The 22,455-nt window shown below is 43.2% G+C and overlaps 1 protein-coding gene across 4 annotated transcripts in view; it reads left to right on the top strand.

The window, feature by feature from the left end:
* Positions 1-1,665: 1,665 nt before the first annotated feature.
* Positions 1,666-22,455, top strand: part of magi2a (membrane associated guanylate kinase, WW and PDZ domain containing 2a) — a 223,455-nt gene continuing 202,665 nt past the window's right edge. For all 4 annotated transcript variants that reach the window (XM_041963732.1, XM_041963731.1, XM_041963730.1 and 1 more), the window contains exon 1: positions 1,666-1,966. In XM_041963732.1, the coding sequence (XP_041819666.1) occupies positions 1,666-1,966 (301 nt within the window). The remainder of the gene's footprint in view (positions 1,967-22,455) is intronic.

The following is a 22,455-nucleotide window of genomic DNA, read 5'->3' as shown; positions in this document are numbered from 1 at the left end:
ACAGCGTAAGAGGAGACGAAGCAGATTGGAAGTTTTAAAGATGTCAACCCCGTGAAGGAAAACACCAACAACACACATTTGTTTGGAGATGGATTATCGTCAGTCAGTTCTCTCCATTTGCTTTACGTCCCTTCCCTCCAATTTGAGATAAACACAAGGGGATTTTCCTTCCAGAGCCATTTCTTCTGGCGAATGACAAAACTATTAAGGCGAGTGTGTGTATCACAAATGCCGTCAGAGGGAACATAATATGCTTCTGAAGTCTTAATATCGTTAATGAGGAGCTCAGCTCAGAAATGCTCGCTGCCCTTGAAAGTGAAAGACGAACGCTTCATTCACAAAAGACCTTTAGGGTGTTGAAGGAAACAAAATCTTTTCCTGTCAAGTTCACCTGAGGATAAATGATTAAAAAATAAATAAATCATGAAAATGCGCTTTAAAGGCTTCTCTAGCACCAAAGTGTTTGAATCAGGTGACCCCGGTGGGTCGTTGTCCAGCCAGAAATAGACTGTAACTGATGCAGTCCCACTTTCAAGGGGAAAGGAATGACAATGCAGCTGAAAAAAAAAAAAAAAAAAAGCTGAGTTGATCTAACTTTTTGAAGTTAAATTAAGTGTTCATAATTCATCCTGTGTGGTTGTTTGTTCTCGCTTCTTGTACAAACTGTAGCATTTGAAGTGTCGGTAAGCAAACGTCAAAAAGAAGAGACATAGTTGTGGTATGAAGAAAAACCCTTATTATTGCTGCTCCGCTGCCATGCCAGTGGAAATACTGCTGCTCTGCCTCTCTTTTCCTTTTTTTCCATGGAAAACTGGATTTGGGAAAAGCCTTGCCTCTCTCCTCCTCCTCCTCTTCGTCCTCCAGCCTTCACATCCGGGTCAATTGGGTTGGTTGGAGCTGGATGCTGCCTTCAGGCACCCCTCGTAGACTTTTAAAAATTCGAAGTTGGTGAGTTGTAAATAGATTTGGCACTTTTAGCTGTGTCATTTTGGAAATCAGGTTCCACAGAAGAATGTGTGGTGTTGTGAAAGTTATAAAATGAATGATTATGTAAATGTGCATTGATTCACTGGTTTGTTAATTTATGTAAATGGAGGCATTTATAGGCTATAGCACACGTCCGAAGGCAATTTAATCTGATAAAACTGCAAAAAAAAAACCCAACTTATTAAAGTGTGTTTTTAAATATGAGTTAATGTCTGTAGGTGCTGAAAGTTAATTGTTGTTCATATTTTATGAAAAGATGGTTATACAAAGTGAATTAGTTCATTTGTTAGTCATAATACATTTTTTTCTACTATACAATTAATTTGCTGGCATCCATCCTAACTGCCACATAATCAAAAAAGAAACAATAAAGTTATTTGAATAGTCACGATAACATAAAAAGAATAAGTTTTACTTCCTCACCGGGTCGTTTTTGTACGCCAAAGTGTGTTTTCCGATCTGTGAGGCAGACCATGAAGGCACCACAAGTTGAGCAGCTCTCAGTTAACGCGAAGGCGGACTGATGATCCAGCTGCTGTGCGTGTGAGAGCGTGCGCTGACATGGATACAACTGGCGTTTACCGCTGAAACTGGACACATCGCGGCGGCACGGCCACTTCGGCGAGCGATAAAACTTCTTCCACGGCCGCACTCATGTGGTTTCCCCCTGTTTGAGCCATGTCCAAGAGCCTGAAGAAGAGGAAGAACCACTGGACGAACAAAGTCCACGAGAGTGTCCTTTGCAGGAATGAGGAGGGGGAGCTGGGGCTGGAGTTGAAGGGCGGCGCAGAGAATGGACAGTTCCCGGTCGTCGGCGAGCTTCTCCCGGGCAAAGCGGGCTGCCACAGCGGCAAACTCTACCAGGATGAACTCCTGCTGGAAGTCAATGATACCCCGGTGGCTGGACTCACCACCAGGGACGTCCACGCTGTGGTCAAACACAGCAAAGACCCCGTCCGGATCAAGTGTGTCAAACAAGGTGAGCTTTTCCAGCTTTCACACCAACTTTCCCGCATTTCGTGCATTTTTTTCTCTCCCGGAAAACCGTTAGCTTTTTGACACGGTTTGGTGTTTTGACAGCAGTGCTATTGTCTCCTCCGCTGATACTCCCCGTCACTCGGTGTTTAACGCAAACTATGTCAGAGAAATTAACTTTTATGTGTTTTCTATGTACTTAAAAATCTTCCGTACCCGTTAATGAACATTATTTCCCCAGTCGCGGTTGTGAAAAGGTGTTTTAGACGTGTTTTGGTTGTGGGTCCTGTTGCTATGTGTGGCTTTTTAAGGGGGTGTGTTACATTTGGGGCAGTCAGAAAATACACACTCCAGTGCTGCACATGCTTCAAGTACACACTCATTTACAAGTATGCTTCCAGCCTTGTACATAACTAATAATAACAAATATATAACACATTGATGATGTACTCAATGTAATATTTCTAAATGTCACACAGCCACTGTAGGTCAAGATTACAGGATATTCAATAACCTAAGTATAATACCACTCATAAACATTGGATTAGGTTAGATGCTCGATAAGATTATATTTGATTGCATTTTGCTGACTTTGCTCCAAACCGAGTCTGATTCACACGCAGCAATAAAGCAAACAAACAAGCAAACAAAACATTCAGCACAATATGTATGTATGGTCAATGATGTGACACATATTTTGCAGTCGCATACGTTATTATTCATGTACACAGAGCTGAAACAGTCAGTCGATGCATTCACGAGCCAATTAACAGAAAGTTAATCTGCAATAATTTTGTTTATTAATCATTAATGTTGTTTTTATTTAAGCAGCAATGCCCAGACTCTCTAGTTTCAGCTTCTAAAATGTGAACATGTCCTGATTTTCTTACTCTTAAGTTATGGTAAACAAAAAGTTAGAATACATCACAGAAGTATTTTCTGACATTTCAATGACCAAACGATTAATTGGGAAAATAACTGACACTGATGCAGCTCTGGATGATTCTGCATGTGGAAGTGTAGTCTTTGGGGTACGTGTAGTTGAGAGTTCGCTTTCGTTCTTGAAGGAGAGAAAATTGCTCTACTTCTTAACCTTTGAATCACACATGTAGTTTTTTTTTTTGCAAAGCAGACATGTAAGTATGCAATATTTATTATCCAATTTGTGCTACATTGAGTGGACTAAATTGGATTTGGAAGGGATACTGTATAAATATGAGAGCAAATCCCAGAGTCCCTTGTTTAACATTATACCGGTGTCATGAAAAATGAAAAATACAATAAAGTATGATAAGGTCACAGTTATTGAATGCCGCAGACGCAGCAGGGATGTCAGTTTTTTTGTATTTTATTCGAGCTGGAAGTGCAGCTGATTGCTTAAGCCAGTGTTGTGGTTTCACTGGAGGCGCGTGGAGCCAGGGCTGTGCCGTCCAAAGACTCCATAGCTGTTGGAGACGTTTTTTTAAATTGCAAAACACCCAGCAGCCAGGACACCCATGTTGACTCTCGCATTTAAAAAGTGCACACAACTCACGTAACTCCACGTAGCTCCAGGCTCCATTGGGCGCTTGTCAATGTCCTCCGCTGGATGAGGGGCTCGTATGTCACGGACACACTCCTCCGGACGCCCGCGTCTTTGATCTCTGCAGCTAATGACGCTGGGTGTCTTGCATTGTGAACTGAGAGGAGGATCTGTGGGCTCTCATTTTGGGGTGAAAAATCAGCAAAACCCAGTAAGAGGCTTTGGATCAAAGTCTTAGTGTGTTTGTGTGTGTGTGTGTGTGTGTGTGTGCGTTCAGCAGCACACCAGGGATTTATTCAAAAGGCAGCCAAGCCTATATCAAACTAATGTTGTACTTTTTCCATGAAATATTTATATCCTCCAGTGATTGCTGAAGTGATTGATATTCTCCCGCTGCCCTGCTCGTGTCTGCTTGTTTACAGCGTCAAGCTGTTTTTAACATGGCTGATATGTACATTAAGTAAATATTATGGAGGAGAAACACGCTGCAGCGTCCTGCAGCAGTGTGTTAAACAACAGTTAAAGTTTTCTAATTTAACAGCACTTAAATTCTTATAATCTGCGTCAGTATTATCACAGCTCATCAGACCGGACAGATGACACATGTCCACCTGCTGTGCTGCTATAAACTTGTCTTTTAATTTTTTTTTTACAAAGTGACCGTGTAATTCAAGTCTTTCCTCATGGTCGATCATTTCTTTACAATGAACTTTACTGTTATTAGAGCCAGTTTTTCTGCAGGCTCTGGAGTCACAGAGAGCTTCTGAAAGCTTTATTGGAAATACTCTGTATGACACATGACATGCATGATGTACAGTCCAATTCTGAAAAAGCTGGTACGCTGTGTGAAGCATAAATACAACATAATGTGATTTCCTTAGCCTTTTCGACATATACTCCATTGAAAACAGCCCCAACATTATTGATTTTTGTAAATATCTGCTGATTCTGAATTTGATGCAGCAACACGTTTCAAACAAGTTGGGACAGGAGCAACAAAAGACTGAGAAAGATGTGGAACGCTCCAAAAACACCTGTTTGGATCATTCCACAGGTAAACAGGTTGATTGGTAACAGGTGATAGCATCATGATTGGCTTTGAAAGGAGCATCCTGGAAAGGCTCAGTGGTTCACAGCGAGGATGGAGCGAGGTTCACCACTTTGTGAACACATGGTTGGATAAAGGAGATTAATACATGGGCTCAGGAACACTTTGTAAAACTGTTGTCAGTAAACACAGTTTGTTTGCAAATGATTGCTCTGTTTTTTTATGTTTTACACAACTCTTCTGGAATCAGGGTTCTAGAAAAGCTTTTATTAGCCGGATGAATGTAGCATAGCATGATGCCATCGTATGGGAATACTGTAACAGGTCAGGTCAACACTAAATGAATATCAATAGCAATTGTTTTGATAATCAATTAATCGTCATTTTTTAAGCGAGAACTGAGACGTTCTCTGGTTCCAGTGTCTCAGATGTGAGGACTTTCTAACTCGTATGTCGTAGTAAACTGAATGTCTTCGGGACTGTCAGACTGACTGTGGAATCTAAATTATAATGGATGTCATGAGTCAGCAATAGCCAAAGTATGTGTACACATGCAAGGATTTTGACTGAATAAAGAAAGTGTAAATATAAATATATACAGTATAAAGATGAAGTTTAATTAATGGCTCTCACGGATGACACTGACTGACCTTTGTCATATGAGCCCAGCAGCTCCTCACGAGAAGGTACCTCTGACCTTTTTTGTGTGTTTAGACGTTTGAAACTGCAGGTTTTCATGTGTGAATCTGATCCAGTGTGGTCAGACTCTTCAGGTGGAGATTTACACCAGCTTCTAACGTTTTCTACATCAGATCAACATGTCTAATGATACAGTAAAGCATCCACAGTTTGAATTACCAGCTCTCTCCCTGTTTATTTTTCCAGAGCTTTTCCTCCATTGTGTTTGCACAACGTTGTTTTTCCCCACTCGCTCTTTTAGATGGTCGACAAATCACTTAGGCAGCCGTCCTTTGATTTAGATAAATATTGGTTATTGTTAGAACTGCTGGAGCGTATGACTGCGAACCGAAAAATGTCATTTCCTCATCCAGTTTTGGGTGTACTTGAAAAACTGTTGCATTTATAAGCAACAGTATGATTAAAAGGATAAAACAGCATCCAGCAGTAATAGCAGGGTAGGATTAGTTTGAAATTCTGAGCACTGGTTGTGGTGAGTTTAGGTGAAGGCTGTAAAACGAACCTTCGCTCACACTGAACAGCTGCTCGGTGTGAATCGATCCCGGGTTGCTCATCTGTGAACCACTGATGTTTCCATCTGTGGACGTCATGCCCGTTGAGAGACATTTCAGGAATTTGAGCTGTCCTTTTGTATACTGATCCATCATTAACGAGAGCCATTTCAGATAGACAACCGGCCAGCAGTTAAACACGCCCTCTCAGATGCAGGGTTGCAATGGGCCAGCACAGTACGTCTAAATAAAACAGTCAAATTGTGTTTTATTTTCCCTCCGTTAGCCTCTAGCCAAGGAACGGGGTCACTGTCCAGTTTACACGCATGGTCGATCTCCAAAGGTTGTGCATGGCCTTTCTGAATAATTCGTCAAGTTCTCCTTTGCAGTGGTCCGCTGCTTCACCGATGTCACGACTGTGGCAGCGCTCTCCCCCTCCTCCGGGGAGATCTTGTCTGAATTGACAACTTTCATTACGATCTTCTCCACAATTAGGGAAGATCATGAATCATGTTTCTGCATTTAAGCACTTAATTTCCCACGCACTCGTCTGAAATCCGAGGGCTGTGTCACCTTTTAGGCTCAACAGTCTCAGCTCTTTTATTGGTCTCTGAGGTGGGGATTAAATTAGATCGCCACCAGCCATCAGGCCTGCCCTGTAGTATTTAGGATGTAATTAGGATGTCCACAAAACACTGATGGGTACATAAGAGAAAAGAGGGCTCAATCACATTCCCAGTGCACTGTCGTTAGAGAGAGACGTTATGGATGATGTAAGAAGAGGGCTGGGACCACTTCCTGTGGCTGATGCTGCACCTGTAGATACAATCACAGTGAAGGTCGATGTGGAAATTTTTAACCCACTTTGAGCTCTGGTGCATTTTCAACTTCAAATAATGTGTTATCTACAGATGTTATCTCCAGGATCAGTATCAGTCTCTTTTAAGTGGATCAGGGATCTGCCAGACTGGACCCTCCACATCATATACAGTTCCTTTGTCAAAGTCATTGTACCGTCATGGCAGCCTAGCAATGCGTCTCATGTTTGGTGTTCTTAGATGTCCTGAGGTATCGGAGGCAGTGTTTGAAGACTTCATAGCAGTGCTTGAGCGCATACTCAGAAATTAAGCGGTTGCAAGATGAAGTCAAAGCTGTGAGCGGTGGGGGTACTACGTGAAGTAAAGTCAGCTCCAGACTGAACAAATGACAACAACAATGGCGTCAAACTGCTGCTGCTTCTGGCTTGATTGCTATTTTAACGCAGCAGCGGTCACCATCAGAGGCTTTAAAGACATGCACGTCGTGCCATGCTCTGAGCTGCTGTATGCAGAGGTTTACATCCAGCAGTGTGCTGCAGTAACGGGCATCGTTTACCTTCATGATCTAACCTGCACATTCTGGCTGTTTATTGCGAGACGGGAAACGCCTGGTTGTTGTGAACTTTATGCTTTTGTTTGTGAGCAACTGCATCATAATTCTTGCTAACTTTGAATTTTCTGTAGTTGATTCACAATAAAAGTCTTCATTAGACTCACCTATGAAAAGTTTTAATGGATAACAAGTGCAGCGGGAAGTTGAGCAAGGCATATTCAGTCCTGATGCGACATCAGGACGGTCACTGTTGAGGGGTCAGGGACCTCTGCGCTGTTGTAACCCTGTCGAGTGCCGCCATTATGTTTCCGCTGCACAAAACTGATGCTCAAGAAGGATATTTTTGTGGCAGCCGTAAGAGTCAACCCTTATCTGCTGCTTAGCGGATATTTTTTCAATCCACACAAAGCATGCAGGCGACTTTGTGAACAATACCACTTGAATCGCATCTGCAAAATGATAAAAAAGGAAATGTGTAAATCCCAATCTCTCTTACCTCACTCTCACCTTGGATAATCTGCATGAAGAGTGAAACTAACTGTCTCTGTAACTCATACATGTTGCTGCCAAAGCATCAAGTTAAATTAGCTTTACATCATATTCCCTGCTCCTTCATCTTCCTTCTCTCTCACACACGGAAATGCCCCAGTTCAGCTTCCCATTTCAGCTCCAGTGAAGGATTAATGCAGCCAGCTGTGGAGGCTGTCATCGCATCTTTCACTGGCGCTACAGCGAGGAGCTCTTACTGTAGCTCTGCTGCACTGTGGCTGTGAACTGTACGCCGATTGAGCCTCGCTGAGTGGTGCTGGGTGCAGGTAAGAGCAGACATTTCCAGGTCAGCCGAAGGCAATCATTGTGCTCGCCGGGCGCCCACTTAGCGTTAGCTGGTGTTGGGGAAAGTCATTACAGCAGCCTGAGCACGGGGCGCTTTAGCAAGGCAGAAAATGGCAGCAGTCTTCATGGCAGGACCTTTCTAGTTTCAAAAGGTTGTTTTTAGCTAACAGCGTGGCTCTGGGGAGGGCAGTGTCGGCTGCTCTGCCGCTTTGGTCCAGAGTCAAAATATCTTAGTGTTGGACAGATTGCCTTGAAAATGTTTGAGGCATTAATCGCTTCAGGAGGATGGATCCTAATGGCTTTTGGTGACACCCTGACTTTTTACTTATCATGTCGGGTTAGCATGCTCCTTCCAGACCTCGCTCCATCCTCGCTGTGAACCACTGAGCCTTTCCAGGATGCTCCTTTCATACCCAACCATGATACTATCACCTGTTAACAATCAACCTGTTTACCTGTGGAATGATCCAAACAGGTGTTTTTGGAGCGTTCCACATCTTCCCCAGTCTTTTGATGCTCCTGTCCCAACTTGTTTGAAACAACATCAAATTCAGAAAAAGCAGATATTTAGAAAAATCAATGAAGCAGATGAGGTCAAACATTAAATATATTGTCTTTGTGCTGTTTTCAATGGCGTTTATGTCGAAAAGAATAAGTAAACTATCACTTTCTGCTTTATTTATGCTTCACACAGTGTCTCATTTTTATTTATTTTTTTTTTTTTGGAACCAGGGTTGTAAAGTGAAACCCTAAACTGCTAAATTTACACCAGCACATAGCAGATTACACATTAGGGTTTTTTTATTTGGTCACTCCATGAAAAGTTAGTTTAATAACCGACATTCTGCAAAGATTTTCAGGTATTTCCAAAGAAAACTTTGCTGCATGTGAAAGATAGCAAATGAGTCCAGACATGGGTGATCCATGATGTTGATCGATTGCGTTCTCTTTTGACCTGTATTTCATTTTTGCACTGGTCTTCTTTTTGATTTCTAACAAGTTTCTCAGTCCATATAAAACACTAGCACATTACAGATATCTGGTATCGTGTGCTCCTTAACAGACGTACTGTGATGCCTGTCATACATGCTGTACTAGCAATCACTTGGCTCTTTTTCTCTAGCAAAAGTTTTTACTGTCAAGTTTTGCTGAGTGATGAGGATATTTCTGCAAGAAATACTGCAATCAGAGCTCCCTGATAAGGTTTAGACAGGCTTTATTGTTGACATTTCAACCAGAACTGGTCTTTTCAAGTGTTTGCCTGAGGATTTGGTGGAAAACATGGCCGATAAAGCCTAAATCAAATAAAAGAGCTGGGATTTCTCCTCTTTGCTCATAGTACTCTGATCTTTGTATCCAGCACCGGCCTCACATCTTTGGCTTTGCAATAACATTTCTGTGAAGAGACTAAACCGGGAGAATCATTTGATTGTGGAGAATGACTTGTTTCAATGTTAATTAAAGGGTCGTCCTCTGTCGTAGCCCTGTTTTTGATCAAAGCATTTATTTATGCATATGAATCTTTGCATTACAAGTCCATGTTTCTGTCTCATGGTGTTTTTCAAAATTGTTCACTTGCAGCAAAACAAGCAATACTTTGCCCTCTCATGATGATGTCTCATGTTATCTTTGAACGTCCTATATGAACACTGGTCATGCTATTGATGAGTGACTGTCTTTTGAACTGCATGTTGTGTGGCTGGAAGCTGTTGGATGAAGTCTTTCGTATATCAGCTGAAACCTTTGAAGGTTGAGGTCAGCCTTACTGTGCCTGAGGATGAAATTGTCTTGCATGCAGGAGTCCTGAGCATCAACATCCATACAACTAAGAAGCAATTCAGAAAACAGCAACACACTAGCTATCCAGTACAGCTCAAGGGAAAACCAGTATGTTATGACACTATCAAGTCAATGGCGCATGCCCAAGTAATGCAATGACTGATGTGAGTGATGATGAGTTTGGACTGGTCACTGGTCTGTTGGGGGGTTTGAAAGATGGGCAATCCCTGAGAAGTTTTGTTGAGTCAGACACACACTGTTGCGTGGGAGTGCAGTAATGATTCTCAGTACAGTCAGACCCATCTGTCTTCTTGTCAGGGTCCCATTGAGAGTGTTAAGTTGCACCAGCAAGTGTAACAGAGAGAGTGTGATACACATACAGACACACACATGTACATAAAGAGCCGCCGTGTGTGTGTGTGTGTTTGTGTCAGCGCGTCCCCGGGGCCTTTGCACCACTTACCACATGCTGTCCAATCATGCCTGACAGAGGTTTGGTGGAGAGATCCTGTTGTCGTTGCCTGTGTTACGCTGTCTGACTGCCAGGCTCACCTCTGGGAACAGGTAACGATAAGACACACTCGAGCTCGCTCACACACACCTATAACCACCTTTCCCTCCTTGTCAACATCAGCCATCTGTTGTGGCAAGTGGAAGTATTCCAAGGACTGAGAGATGGGAAGGCTGCAAACTTTTTTGTGTGGTGGTGTGCATGTGTGCTTCGCTGTCTGTGTGTGTTTGTGCCTCTGTGTCATTGAATTAACAGTAACTGAAAGAGCCGGTGGAGCCGTCTCGTTATTGAAAGTCTCTTTAAACGGTGAAAGAAGGTGAAAGAAATCTTTATGATCTTCTACATTATATAAATTCTATAAATGAATAGTGTCTGTAGCATAAAGAAACTGAGAATACAAAAGAGCCCTTTACCTTTTCATTGTGATGAATGAGAGCGTACATGCAGTGTCTGTTTTGGAGCCTTCCTCTCTGTCCCACATTCAGATTTGAGCCCTCACTTGTGTCTGTGTCTTTATGCCTCTGCTCAGGCTTATTAAATGAATGTACAGCGTGTCATTCAGGTCACTACTGAAGCTTTCAGTTGCTTTGTTCCTTTTCCAGCTTTTCAGAGTGACAGCAAATCACACACAACCTCGAATCCAAAAAAGTTGAGACGCTGTGTAAAACATAAAACAAAATGTGATAATTTGCTAATCCTTTTTGACATATACTCAGTTCAAATAGCACAAAGACAATATATTTGATGTTTTCACCTCATCAGCTTCATTGATTTTTGTAAATATCTGCTTATTCTGAATTTGATGCAGCAACACGTTTCAAACAAGTTGGGACAGGAGCAGCAAAAGACTGGGAAAGATGTGGAACGCTCCAAAAACACCTGTTTGGATCATTCCACAGGTAAACATGATCATTGGTCATAAACAAATGATAATGTTGACCTGATTATGGCACTAGATAAAAAGTCAGAGGATCACAAAGTCATTAGGATTCATCCTGTGGGAACCATGAATATCTGCACCAAATTTCATGGCGATCCATCAATATATTTTCAGATGTTTCTGTCTGCACCAAAGCGGTGGAACAACTGACCCCTCAGCAGTCGCATCCTCAGAGCCATGGCTTTCGTTTGATAATAAATACCAGTCATCAAACCAGTCACAATGAATTTCCCATTGCTGCACTAATCAGCTCGTTGGCTAATTATTGCAAGCAGATCCTGTGATCATGAACAGGTGTAAGACTCCGTTATGTGAAAATCTCCAGATGGTCCAACATATTTCACTCCAGATAGCTTTGAACTAATGATTCCGGCAGTCTTGGTGCGCTAAACGAAGGCGGATTAAACTTCTCGGTTGTGTTTACAAGCACGTTGAGCGCATCAGACACACCTACGCTCTGTCTGAACAGCGCTGACATCCACGCGATGGCCACAGTTGGAGAACGAGCAGGAGGATTTGTTTTTACCTGTGAGAATGTGGCGAGGGGGGGAGCTTGTATAGCTCCGTGATTGATGGATGGTTTTGGCAATGAAAGCTGTTTTTTATGGTGTGAGGCTGTGATTTTTGATGGCTAGAAGACGAAGCCAACCTTAAGGCTCATCCGTTTACTGAAGAGCTTGAATCCTCTCGATGTTTTTTGTCCTTGATGTTGATGCTTATGCTGTCAGTGTGCATGTATTGTATTTTAAACGCTATACAGTGAATGATTTTCTTACAGCGTGCTGTATGTACACAGTTTTACAGTGACTGACACCAGGAATGTGTCTTTTCTCTTACAGGAATGCTAATTTGTCTTGAAACGTCTCCCTGTGATGTTTTTTAGTCAAGTCTCAGCGACACCTCGTTTGTCCCAAAGATAAGGTGGTCCTCCTCCTCTTCGCAACAAATCAGCGTTGTCATCTGTAGTGAAGGTTTATTTTTTTCTCGCATGTGGAGCACTCTTGTTTTCAGCCTCCTTCGGGCCTCCTCTTTATCAAAAACCAATCAAATTCACAAAGAGAAACATTGCCGACACCAGCAGCCCTGTGGGCAGATGTTGAAGCCAGAGTAAACACCGGGGTTGTGAAGCTGCGATGAATCACAAAGTGGCTCAGGATTGCTGTTGTGCAACTAGGTGCACCCCCTGGATACCGCAAGATTTTGTAGAGGGAGGTGTTGTAAGATTTCATAAGGGAAAAGTTAATATTCCTACTCCCTCAAACTGCCAGTGGTATGAATATAAATGAGATCTAAATGGGATATTTTGGAGCGAAGGCATATGGGAGGGTGAAATTGGCTGACCTGCTCATGGAGAGGAGGGAATATTAAGCGAACTCCTCAGCCCACACTAGTTGTTGCTGATTCACCAAAAAAAGGGAGCAATCAATACGGAGCGATTAAAGCTTTTCTGAGAGCCGCGGCGGTTGGTCTGTCCTTCTATGCCGGTCTCTTGGCGAGGATCAAACAGTCTTGTCTTTTTATTCCACGTCGATGTGTGTGTGTGTGTGTGTGTGTGTGTGTGTGTGTGTGTGTGTGTGTGTGTGTGTGTGTGTGTGTGTGTGTGTGAGAGAGAGAGAGAGAGGAAGCATTTGCATCCGTGTCCACCTCAGTGTGTGAGTTTGTGAGTGGATTAGGTTTGGACCAAGATTAATTCTTTTTTTTTTAAGGCTAATCACTTCTACAAAATGCTGGACACATAACAACAAAAGACTGACAAAACATGCTGCTTCCCTTGTTGGAGGAACACTTGTTGCTACGTCTGTCAGGCTTTCCAGTCTTGTACTGCACATATGCAGTTAGCAATGACAGTGGTGTCAGATTTGCCATTAAAATCAATGCAGATTTCTCATAGCCTGCAGATTTTATTAGCTGTAACTAGCTAGCTGCAGTAATTATCATTAACTACATGGGTTGGGTGAAAACTCCATCTCAGCTGATTCCCATGAAAGTTAGAAACCTGTTAAACAGTCTATAATATGCACTTGATGTCTACTTATCATGCTAACTCAGTGCTGTGCTATAAGATTTAAAGGTACATGTCCCAGGCAAAAAGGACACATCCTCACCACTTGATCAATGCAGAAGACAGAAATAAAAGAACGGTCGGGTAGAGTAGAGTGACCATATTTTCAAACCCCCAAACCGGGACCCTTAAGTAGAGTCGTTCATGCAGGCCACATAGGGGAAAGGATAGGGGACAATTATTCCAGAGCTTAGCACACCAACCAAGCCGTTCAGCACCATGGACGCCATGAATGCAGCATTTTCATTGCCGGGTCCTCTACAAAGGAAGGAGTAAGCCTGCTGGAGCTCAGAGAGATCAACTTTCTCTCCAGTATGACAGCTAGCAGTTAGCATACTCAAAGAGCTGAAAGCATAATCGTCTATGACGGTTTTGCTCAATCAGTATTGAATTCACTCGTGTGGCATATTGTTGTATGTTTTTGTACTGGGTTAGGTAAGAAAGAGTGGGACAAAAGTTTTTACAGATATTTGTCGGGACAACACCCACCTTGAAATTAGGACAATCCCGTACGAACGGGACATCTAGTCACTTTAAGGTAAAGCTACTAAGCTATTATTTGTAGAGTATTATTAGAGCGAATGTAATATGTTACTTATTTGTAGTATAATATCTTATATCTAGTATCTAACACAAGTTATGCTTTGTAGGTAACAAGCTAGTTAGCCAGTCATGCTAATGTTATCACTAGCCAGGAGGTGGTTAGCCTACCTTACCATAAAGACTAGAAACAGGGAGACTCTGCTAGCCTGGTTTATAAACAGTGTGATATCTGATTTTAGGGGTCGTTAGCAATAAATGGAGAAAGTGTATTTTTCAACCACTCAAATTGTCCATTCAAACCGACGATGCTACTGCAGCTACCTTACAGACAGACCAGAATCTGATCAAAATCCCGTGTGGGTTAAGTGCTTCTTGTTGAAAATGCAGCGTTATAGATCGATTACAGCCGAGCTGACGGAGCAGCGGTTTGTGACAAGATAAAGAGTCTGCAACAAGACTGTAAACAAGACATTGATTTACCGCCGGCCAGTATAGATCCTAGATGGAACAATGAAACACATTATGAGCACATCTATTCAGTAAAACCTGACGCTGTCTCCGCTTTCTAACAGTCTATAAACTGATCAGGTATCTCACTCTGCTGCCTCACAGTGAGGATTCATACGTCCTTGAGGCCAGTGGATAGTTTTGAGTTTTTTGGGATTCCTCTCAAGTCTTATACTAGCCTTTAGCTTCCCTTTAGCAACCACCCTCCACCCTGTTATTTTAGCCTGCAGCGAGGTCACCTCCAGCTGCTTTAAGCCAGCTCACATCATCACTCCTGGGAGGTTTCTTACATATGCAGCGCTGTCTCTGTCTCCGTCTCTTCTTTGTCTCCCTCCTTCTCATTCACGCACTCTGGGAGCCGAGAGAGGCGCCTTTTAAGAGGTTTGGGAGATGAAGAGACGGACGGCGCAGCTCGGCCTGTCTGTCCCCGTGCTGGCAAACATTATTCATGCCTTCCTAGCTGTCAGCCAGAGAGCGAGGGGCCATCTGAAAGACAGCCCGGCCATGAGGAAGAGACAAAGGGACACACCTGATGCTCGGTGGATGCAGACGTAGCACAGGAAGGTGGGAGGGGAGGCGAAGCTGACAGGAGAGGGGGTTCTGGTTTTAATTCGGCTGACAACCGCGGCGCTGCTGTTTTCTGCGTCGGGCTTCGGCTCACGCTTGCTGCGACATCCTCCAACAGATTTTAACCTGTTCTTTCTTTTCATTAGACGTCTTCTTCTTCTTCAAAAACGACAAAGGGCACGCTAATAATCTGCTTGACAGATCCGGTAGTTTTATGTGCTGAAAAATAATAACATTTGCGTTGGTACAAAAAAATTCAGTTTTCCCTCCACCACAAAAAGTTGACATGAGATTAAGTTGTCACCCTGGTCTTATTGTCTATTCTTAGACACGTTTGGAAGAAGCCAAAATAGAGACTTAATAGAAAAAGAGGCTTAAAGAGTGAGCAAATTTTATTTATTCGATGTGATGCACAAAAAGTTTGAGACATGTGAGTCTTGAGCAAGCGGACTTCATCAGAGCCTGGACTCTGGTGGTGAAGGGGTGAAAAGATGGAATATGCGTCTCCAATTACTGTGCAGAAATGAAGCCAAATTATCACGGACGCTGGCGCCGCCATCTTGCACTGGTGACGTCATTTTTAGGCAGTATCTGCACAGTAGTACTATTGAGGTCCCACCTCGTTGAGGTCATGTTGTCACACCCATTTTATAGCATCAAATAACTCATTAAAACCAAATGTATCCGAAAGACGAGCTCTTCCTGTCATAAATCAGCATGACAGGAACTACCTGAAATGACAGGAACCATCTTTGGGAAACATTTATTTGAGCTTTTCTTTTATGAATCTGACCCATGTTGCTGCAGCCACTGCTTTTGAGGCGCTGTCGTGTTGTCCGTCTTCATATACAGCCATTAGAGCTGGTGCATCATGAGCAGCTACAGCATGTAAATATATCACAAGAGAAGAAAGTGAAAACCATGGTTTGCTTTAATTTGGTAAAACTGTGAACCAACCTCAAACTGACCATGAAACGAGTAAGAAACGGATCAACATGTTTGATTTCTCTGTTTGCTTTTTTGAGTTTATTGTTTTGATTAACTAGATCTGGAACTAAATATCAAAATTGGCCAATAACTCAATATAGAGGGCAAAACGGGGAGATGTAACAGTTTGGGATATTGATGGTGGGAGTTATTGAAACAAGGGATCAAAATTGTCTCTATCCCAATCGAGGATCTGAGGACGGAGGGTATCGTATGCAGTACAGATTGTGAAGCTCAGGCTTTATAAATAAAATCTAACTCTCTACTTGCCCTCCAGAAATACACATAGAAGCATTTTCTGATCCGATGCTCCTGCCTGATAAACAGTTCTGATCTGACATCGCTGTGGTTGAGGTTTGATCAGGTTTTGGCACAAAGATTCAGGTTAGGGAACAATCAAGAAGTCGGTGTCGGCTGTTATGTTGAATTCTGACCACAGCTAAGGGTCTTTGCCACTGCTTTTTAACATTTAATGAAACTACTGACGCTGTTGCTTTGGTTGGGAGGACAGTCTGGCATCATCAGGGTCGTGTTTTTCTCTGGTCTTAACATCTACATTACAGTGTACCTCTTTTCCATCAGAGGCACATTAATGACCCTTAAAACTGTCAAAATAGAGTCAAAATATTTTGACAAAGTGCTTTTAACCTGCAGCTGAGTTTCAAGCTGTGATCTAGTTTGACTCTCTTCTCATAGTGGACCGATAAGCGAACGATCTGCTGCTGCAAGATGTCAGTTACATTCAAGTCATTCGTTTTCCATGCAGGAAAAAGAGCGCTTTGAAGCTTGGCACGCACTCAGAGTTGTCTTTTATTTTTTGGCGAGCAGGTGCACTATTTATCTTTCAAATGTGCCCCTCTTTGACAGCAGTCAGACCCTTTATTCCAAATCTTCGTCTTTACCCATTTGCTCTGCGCTCTTGATGTTTGTGTCGGGACTGAAGTGACACATTTACGACTACAAAGGTTGTTGCAGGTCACTGCTGCAGCAAGGATGGTAATGTGAAGGATCAGTGAGATGTGATACTCAATCCAAGCAAGCAAGCTTGGAGGAAATGGAGGAAAAAAAGAAAATATTGCCACTGGTTCACCTTTGATTGCATTGACCGCAGCTGTGCTCACGAGGCCACAGGATGGGAAAAGGTTAATTGTGGGATCACTTCCCTTAATCATCCCTTTACTGTACACAGTGAGATGTCACATGGTATCTGTTATTGAGCGATGTGCGCGCTCGAGATTATCGACTCGCCAACTGGGACACTTATGGTGCGTTCAAGTGCAGGTGTGGATGTTTGGAAATGTCAGACTTTCAGGTTAGTCCAAGTGAATCAAACCCAGATTGAGTGCTAAAAGGGATTGTAAGTAACATTTTTTTTTTACCATTTTATTGGCCATTGATCAATTTATGGAAAAAAAAACAAACAAACTATAATCTTGGCTGCAGTTAATGAAATGAAACAGAAGTTTGAGCATCTGCATTTCCAGTTTCTCTCTCTCTCTCTCTCTCTCTCTATATATATATATATATAAAATAAGCAAATGTACCATGTATTATTGAATATGAAAGATGGACTTCGCTGTTCAAAGTTAACAACTTTGACAGTTTGGCTTTAAATTAGTGTCCAGTTGGAGGTAAAAATCAATCTTTGTTCGATGGTTGTCTCGTTTGTCCTGATGATGAGTAAGATGAAGAAGACTCCTTGGGCTGCCGGCTGTACTGTGCTGCGCCCATGCTCTGTTCTAAATCACCCCGTGGCTCTTGCCTGTTATTTTCTCCCCTGTGCTTGCTTTCTTTAAACATTGATTTTATGCTTCAGGAGTTCCGCGCACACTGAAAATATGTTGCCCAAAGTGTGCCCTGTTTGACTTCATCCTCGCGGCGCAGTTGAGTCAGACATTCTACGCTTGGTGTTTGTAGTAGAAAGCAAAACTTTGACTCAGCTGCTGATTGAAAACTCATCCCGCTCCGGGCTGCTGCTAGATCAGCGTTCGGTCCGGATTTTTATTGAATTCTCAAAACTATCTGTTATGCAAGGGAGGAGTGCATTTGCAGCCAGTGATGAGGAGAGCGGAGAATGTAGAACGCACACCTTCCCCCAGAAGCTCTCATTGCCCCCGGGCAGCAGAGCCATGCTGTGCTGCTTTTGAACCACAGGGAAGTCAAAAGGGATGAGGCAGCCGTCTGGCATCACACCGGCCTCATCTCTTCCATGAGTCTCTGCAGAATTGCTGTTATTCACCACAAGGTATGCAGTAATTAGACTGAGGTCAAGGGAGTGTGTGGCCTCTCTCCCTCCCGTCCCAATGCAACATCATTTAAGAAGTGGCGCTGCAAGTGTTGCCTGACTTCCCTCCAACAATTAGCAAAAACTCCCCGGTTCTTCACTCCCCTCATTCCTGCCCTGCTGTTTGCACTCTGCCTTCATTAATATCCCTTTTCTTAACTCCCTCGCCCTGCTCGCTCATTCCGCCCTTTTTATTTTCTTTCACAGAATTTAATGAAATGAGGAGAACTGAAAGAGAATTGAAGGCAATCATCCTCCTTCTGTTCTCCCTCGCTCTCAGAATTTAAGCCTACTTCTCGGGAATAAATGTGGGATTTGTGCCTTTTAGTCTTTTCAGTGGAGCTACATTGAAAGGTCAATGTTTACAACGCTGCTGTTCCAGAATTAATCCCACCTAACACGCACGTTCATGCAGACAGTTGAAAATGACCACAGAAGTGGCCACAGTTCATGCACTGAATAAGAAGCTTTTCCCGTTAACTCTGCTTTATTTAATGAGCCTTTTGCACTCTGTTTCGTTTAGACTCACTCGGGTCAAACTGCTTTTTTTTCCGACCTCAAAGGCTTAATTTTCTTGGGATAACTGAAGCTGTGTGGAAAAAAAGCACGTTTTAAATGAGTAGTTTAACTACATTTTGCAGTAGCTTACTGGTAGAGCTACATTCATATTTGAGTAGCGATTAAAGTAGTTAAAGTTACTTCTGTGTGCCGAATTGTATTTATTTATTTGGTTAATGTATGACCTCTGATAAAGTGGGCGCTTTCTTTTAAACTGAGTGGCATTTGTGGCTGGAATTGGACTTTTTTGTATAAGCATTTGTTATAATTTCATATCACGTGTCCATACGTTGAATTTGAACTACTTTTTCTAAGTAGGCTTCGCCAACCAAACTAGATTCTCCATAGAGCAGCTTTGCTGTGGTCCAGCTTCTTCCAGCTTCTGCTTTCAAAGTAGCTTCCCCAGCTGCTTTTTCTTGAAATCGTGTTGTTCAACTGAGATTGACCTCACCTGCCAGTTTCTATGGGACGCGAAGTGATTCCCTTCTCCAGGCGTTGTAGCCCACCGCCTATGATGTCTTTCAAAACTCCTGCCTGTTCTTTTTTATATGAAGTCACACACAAAACCAGCATGTTGATGCAGCTTAAGTCCCTAGAAAGGCAGCATTTTATCACAGTCAGTTCATGGATTGGCTGCTTCTCGGCTACTGTGCGCTGACTGTCTGTGTGCTGCGTCCGATGTGTAGTCAAGCACTTACACTTGATACATACCACAAAACAGAAAAAAGTGATTATGGCTGCAAGTAATACTTTTTCTATCCTGCGTCTGTGTACAAGTCTGACTATATCTCCTCCAACATGCCGTGCTTTCATTGTTAAATGTCGTGCCATCTTGCCTTTTTCAGGGTGCTAAATGAGTTTGTTGAGTCTGTACAGTCTGTCGATCAGTCCCACGAATGTAACTGACCATAAACATAAAACATAAAGACAGTACCAGACTACAGCGTGGCACGTTGCAGCAGAGTTGTCTGACTTGTTTAATTTTTGATGGACTTCTCGAAGCTCACACTGGTCTGCACCTTACTGAGTTTGTTTTTTTTCTCAAAGTCAAGTCTGACTGCCGTGGTGGAATTTAATGCGGCTGTCTTCTAACGCTGGCTTCTCTAAGCTCGTTAAACTGTCCGGTCGCCTCCGGCTTCAGTCCAGCGGCCCAGACCAATGCCTTTATTAGCCGCTCCTTCAGTCCACAGACTAACTACTATATGAGCCTCCCCTGGTTCCTGTGGCGGACTGTATGGGTTTAGCCTGACCAGGCCATGCTTCTCGCCATTATGATGAGTGATGGGTCTCTATTATTCTAACTTGAAAGCAGCCATTGTTATTCTGATTAGGCGTGGCAAATGAGGGCTGCATTGCTAAGCTTCTTTTTTATCCCTCCACTCACTTTTCTACCCTCCGTTGCTTTCCTACCTTCTCTCACATCGCTCCCCTCCTCTCTTCCTGTGCCAGCGTGCATTGTGGGTGTTGTCATCCGGTCCCCGCAACACCCAGACCTCATGCGGAGAGGAGCCGCATGGTGTTTTTCTGTATCTGTGTCTGAATGCTGCAGGAACAGCCTTGGCGCCGAGTTGGTCCCAAATGGGAGCGCCGTGCCAGCCACAGGTTTACCACCCCCGAAAAGACGCTCGGCTAAATAAGAGCAAAGCCACCCGAGCTGTGTGGACATAAAGTGGGGTAGTTTCGCTTCTTTTCTGCATGGCAAAGAAAGGGTTCACTGGCACCTAGTGCTTGTGGGATGGATGGGGTAGGCTCAATAGACTGAGAATCAACTGTGGTTTAGTGCATGGGTAGTTGTGCCATCAAGTGACAGTTGTATATGTCAAAATCACGCTTTTAACCCCTGATCTACATTCTTTAATACTGAGTATCTGCCAATAATGACATTTTTGACAGCACATTGCTGTGTTAAGAAAATGCAGCATATATTACAGTAGTGTATAGTATTATTATATAGGTAGGGGGTGGCAGTGTCAGTCTGTCGGACAGGAGGGTTTGAACAGCCTCTCTTCAGCTCCAGTGTGAAAAAAGTGATGAAGTTCAAATGCAGTCTTGAACCAGTAGCTGCACTTCAGGGTTGTGGAGGTGTCACTGAAATACACACAAAACCATTTTTATAAGGCGTAACTGCTCTGCAATCAGTGTTCTGCATTATTCACAGCCTGCTTGTTGGATCACTCTGTGCAGGTCCGGTGTTTCTGAAAGCTGCCTAACCCAAAGCCAAAACAACTAAGGATCATAAATGGATCAAGCTTTTGATCTTCTTCAACCCTGATCCTTGTAATTGGTAGATCCTTTATTCTGGGAATGATGTAGTTGTAAGTTTTTAACAGTAGGGCTACAACTCTGGTTGAAAGCCACTAACTTCATTGGGTCTCTGGGTTAAATAGGACCCTCGTTTGCTGTGCTGTGGCCCTGAACCTGCAGCCTTGGCCTCCAAAAGAGAATGATAAAGTATTTGGGAGGATGCTATCTGACAGCAGCTCTGTTAACAGAGCCACTCGGCGGTGCATTACTGAGCTAACATCCGCACACCAGAATGCCGGCTGATGGTAATTGTATTGAGAATAATTCTCTTTTGCAGTTGCTTGAAGCTCAGTATCACTTTACTGTTAAACAACTCTGCATTCAGCTTGGACACAATTTTGTAGTGGAGGCCTTTGATGTGGTTCCAGGTCCTTCACAACCACTAACTTTTGACCCTGGATGAATCAGCATCGTTAAGGACCTCCAAAGACACACAGACTGCTTTATGTTCACAGACAGTAAGTCTGTAGTGTCTAAACCATATATGAGGTATGGCCAGCAGTGTTGCTGGCCTACCAAGACTCCCACTTCCTCCGGATTGTCAGAACCAATTTGGCCTTCTCTGTTACACCTACCTGTAGCTACCTGACTGGTACACACTGAATATGCCCTCTTCAGTTAAGTCATACAATGACTGTCTGTGCAGAAAGGCATTGAGACATTTCTAAATGCTCCGAAACAGAACGCTCTCTTCTCTCCGCTGAATGCCTTTCACGAGCGCCGGAGGATGAATACGAGTCCTGGCCTCTTGTCATCGCACATTACGGTCTTGCACTGTGCACCTTTACAGTTACACTCTGGTGTTGCGAGGGAGATATGATGTGTGCTGGTTTGCATGCACAATGAGCAGGCCATGGAGGAATTCTTGAGCCTGCATTTGGGGTTTTGTATTGAAGGAAAAGGAAAGAAAACACAGCCCCTAACATAATTTAAACACTGTGTGTGTGTGTGTGTGTGTGTTGCTTACACTGCATGCATGCAAGTACAGTCACAGTCATTCTTACATTTTTACAACATGTGATTAGTATGCCGAGGGTGCTGTGTGTAGTGTGTGTGTGTTTTGTGGTGCTTACTTTCTCATTCTGCTCTAACATCAAAATCCTCTCATCTTACAATTGCGGTGCCCTTATCAACATGCCAACAGTGTAAGTTCATCCTTGTGCAAATAAACACAAACACTCTTTCTCTCTCCATCCCTCTTTTTCCGCATTCATTCTCGCAAACAAGCTTCCTTCCAGTGATGTGCGTGAAGTAGCGGGGAGAGTACAGACTTGGCACATGGAGTCCACAGCCCTGGCCCGCGGTACTAATGAGGTCAAACAGATATACACAGTTCCCTAAACAGCTCTGTCCAAGACATTCCAGAGCAGCCACTTTGCAGCCTGGAGGCATTCCTGCTCGCCGTGGAAAGCCAGTTTTACTGTGGGTCGGCACATTATCTCAGCAGCTCGGCCCGAGGCGTGTTGAGATTCATGTCCTAACACTG

The sequence above is a fragment of the Chelmon rostratus genome, chromosome 22, assembly GCF_017976325.1.
Source record: "Chelmon rostratus isolate fCheRos1 chromosome 22, fCheRos1.pri, whole genome shotgun sequence".
NCBI lineage: Eukaryota > Metazoa > Chordata > Actinopteri > Chaetodontiformes > Chaetodontidae > Chelmon > Chelmon rostratus.
The sequence above is the reverse complement of the archived record's forward strand: the minus strand, read 5'-3'. Positions and strand labels throughout refer to the sequence as shown.